Here is a 3,714-nt window from a genome sequence, read left to right on the forward strand (position 1 = left end):
TTATTGCAAATGGCAAGATTTCATTTTTTATGAACAAGTAATATTCCATATACATCATATATCTCCCTCATCTTCTTTACCCATTCATCTATTGACTGACATCTGGGCTCTTTCCGTAGTGTGGTATTGTAGATAATGCTGCTAAAAACTTTCTGGTCATGTATCTTTCTGAATGAGTATTTTGTGTATTTGGGTAAATACAGCAGACCAATTTCCGGATTATAGGGCAGTTCGTTTTTTGTTTTTTTTTTTTAACTTTTTGCGTTAACTAACTACTGTTTTCCAGATGGCTGCACCAGTTTGCATTCCCACCAACAGGGCAAGAGTGTTCCGCTTTGTCCACATCCTGACCAACAACTGTTGTTTCTTGTGTTGTTTATTTTAGCTATTCTGACAGGTGTGGGGTGATACTACATTATAGTTTTGATTAGAGACAAATGGGCATTATTAACAGTGTGACATGGTCTAATTTATATTTTCCTATCAAGAAATATATATATATATATATATATGTATATATATATNGGAGAAGTTGAATTCAAACAAATGGAAATTCCGGAAAATACATAGAAGGAGCAATACCTGCTTCCACAGCCTGATCAGTTAATGGCAGTTCCTGGCTCTGAGGCTGTGAGCCCTGCAAACATGGGTAAGTCTTCAGTCCCAGGACGATAGGCCCTTACATCACTGGAGCCCCAATGATTCTTTTCAGAGCTCTCTTTATGTCTTTGTTCCTCAGGCTGTAGATGAAGGGGTTCAGCATGGGCGTGACCACTGTGTACATCACCGAGGCCACTGCACCTGCGTGGGAGCTCTGGGTAGCAGCAGAGCTCAGATACACACCGAGGCTCGTACAATAAAATAAGGAGACAATGGAGAGGTGAGACGCACAGGTGGAAAATGCTTTATACTTGCCCTGAGCTGATGGTATTTTACGTATTGAGGAAACTATCTTAGAGTAGGAATAAAGGATTCCAGCCAGGGGAGCACCACCCAGCAGTAGAATTCCAAAAGTCATCATCACGTCATTAAGAAAGGTATCAGAACAGGCATGCCCGATGACTTGATTGAGTTCACAGAAAAAGTGGGGGATTTCCACCTCTGTACAGAAGGACAGCCGCAGCACCATTAAGCTTTGAAGCAGGGAATTGAGAGCACTGATGATCCAGGACACCAGAACCAGCAGTCCACAGAGCCGGGGGTTCATGATGGCCATGTAGCGCAGGGGGTGACAGATGGCCACAAAGCGGTCATAGGCCATCACGGTTAGGAGAAAGTCATCCCAGTCTGCAAAGATTATGAAAAAGTACATCTGCATGATGCAGCCTTCATATGATATGACTTTGCTCTGAGTCTGGATGTTCCACAGCATCTTGGGGATGGTGGTGGAGGTGAAACAGATGTCTACAAAGGACAGGTTGGCCAGGAAGAAGTACATGGGGGTGTGGAGGTGGAAGTCAGAGCTGACGGCCAGGATGAGGAGGAGGTTTCCAAACACAGCGATCAGGTACATGGAGAGGAAAAGCCCAAATAGGAGGGGCTGCAGTTCTGGTTTGTTTGATAGTCCCAGAAGAAGAAACTCTGAAATTCCTGTATCATTGTCTGGTTCCATGTGGTAGAGATGACTACAAGGAAAGAAAAAAAAGAGCATAAAAATTTTCAAGTAATTGGGCTTCATTTATTTACTTATTACTCTGTTTTTTCCTGTTTTTATGTTTTTCTTTAATGTCAGTTAGCTAACCTAAAGTATCATATTTGCTTCAAGTGAACAGTCTAGTGATTCAACTGCCATACAACACCCGGTGCTCATCACAAGTGCCCTCCTTAAACCCCATCCTCCATTTCATCCATCCCCCTCCTCCTCCCCTCTGGTAATCAAGAGGGTATTTTCTGTAGGCTGTTTCTTGGTTTGTCTCTTTTTCTCTCTTTTTTCCCCTGGGTTTATTTGTTTTGTTTCTTCAATTCCACATATGACTGAAATCATATGTCACTTGTCTTTCTCTGACTGACTTATTTCACTTAGCATAATACTCTCTAGCTCCATCCGTGTTATTGCAAATGGCAAGATTTCATTTTTTATGAACAAGTAATATTCCATATACATCATATATCTCCCTCATCTTCTTTACCCATTCATCTATTGACTGACATCTGGGCTCTTTCCGTAGTGTGGTATTGTAGATAATGCTGCTAAAAACTTTCTGGTCATGTATCTTTCTGAATGAGTATTTTGTGTATTTGGGTAAATACCTAGCAGACCAATTTCCGGATTATAGGGCAGTTCGTTTTTTGTTTTTTTTTTTTTAACTTTTTGCGTTAACTAACTACTGTTTTCCAGATGGCTGCACCAGTTTGCATTCCCACCAACAGGGCAAGAGTGTTCCGCTTTGTCCACATCCTGACCAACAACTGTTGTTTCTTGTGTTGTTTATTTTAGCTATTCTGACAGGTGTGGGGTGATACTACATTATAGTTTTGATTAGAGACAAATGGGCATTATTAACAGTGTGACATGGTCTAATTTATATTTTCCTATCAAGAAATATATATATATATATATATATATATGTATATATATATTTGTGTAGATCTGATATCATTTAAGGGAAGTGACCTGACATATCTGAATAGGAATTCCTGTTCCTTCAGCCCTTTCCCTAAGAGGGCAGGTATTACAGTTTGAAAGAGAAATGCTTTCCTGCATTTGAGGAATATATGTTGAGTACTGACATCATCTAGACAAAGACCATAGGATTCTGAGATACAAAATTGTCTTTTGGGTAAATCCCTAGTAGTGCACTTGCTGGGTTGTAGAGTAGCTCCATTTTTATGTTTTGTGCAAGTCCATACTATTTTCCAGAGTGTTTGTACTAGTTTACACTCCCACCAACAATGCCAGAGGATCCCCTTTGTCCACATCCTCGAAAATCCCTGTTTTTTCCTGTGTTTTAATTTTAGCCATTCTGACTGGTGTGAGTTGATATCTCATTGTAGTTTTGATGTGTATTTCCCTGATGATGAGTGGCATTGAGCATCTTTTCATGTGTCTGTTGTCCATCTGCATGTTTTCTTTGGAAAAATGTCTATTCATACATTCTGCCCATTTCTTAACTGGTTTATTTTTTTTGGGGGGGGTGTTGAGTTTGGTAAGTATTTCATAGATTTCAGATTCTAATTCTTGATGAGATATGTCACTTGCAAATATCTTCTCCCATTTTGTAGGTTGCACTACTAGGTATCTACCCAAAAGATAGAAAAATAATAATTTGCAGGAGTACATGCACCCCAATGTTTATAGCAGCATTATCAACAATAGCCAAACTATGGAGAGAGCCCAAATGTCCACTGACTGATGAATGGATAAAGAAGATGCTGTATATATATAGCGGAATATTACTCAGCCATCCAAAGGTATGCAATTTTGTCATTTGCAACGACTTGGATGGAGGTAGAGTGTATCACACTAAGTGAAATAAGTTAGTCGGAGAAAGACAATTTCCATATGATTTCACTCATGTATGGATTTTAAGAAACTAAACAAATAATCAGAGTGTGAGAAAAAAAACTGAGGTAAACCAGGAAACAAATTCTTATCTACAGAGAACAAACTGAGAGTTGCTGGAGGGAGGGGGATGGGTGATGGGTGAAATGATGATGGGGATGGAGGAGGGCACTTGTGGTGATGAGCACCCAGGGTTTATGGAGGTGATGAAA

The 3,714-nt window shown here is 39.9% G+C and overlaps 1 protein-coding gene across 1 annotated transcript; it reads right to left on the reverse strand.

The window, feature by feature from the left end:
- Positions 1 to 679: 679 nt before the first annotated feature.
- Positions 680 to 1,612, reverse strand: LOC109488576 (olfactory receptor 7A17-like). The gene has a single exon (XM_034653337.1). The coding sequence runs from the start codon at positions 1,610 to 1,612 to the stop codon at positions 680 to 682; it is 933 nt and encodes a 310-aa protein (XP_034509228.1).
- Positions 1,613 to 3,714: the final 2,102 nt, after the last annotated feature.

Source organism: Ailuropoda melanoleuca, unplaced genomic scaffold (genome assembly GCF_002007445.2).
Source record: "Ailuropoda melanoleuca isolate Jingjing unplaced genomic scaffold, ASM200744v2 unplaced-scaffold7807, whole genome shotgun sequence".
Classification (NCBI taxonomy): domain Eukaryota; kingdom Metazoa; phylum Chordata; class Mammalia; order Carnivora; family Ursidae; genus Ailuropoda; species Ailuropoda melanoleuca.

What these genes read in the sequence shown, in the direction of transcription:
- LOC109488576 (XM_034653337.1), bottom strand. Translation starts at nt 1,612, where the DNA reads ATGGAACCAGACAATGATACAGGAATTTCAGAGTTTCTTCTTCTGGGA.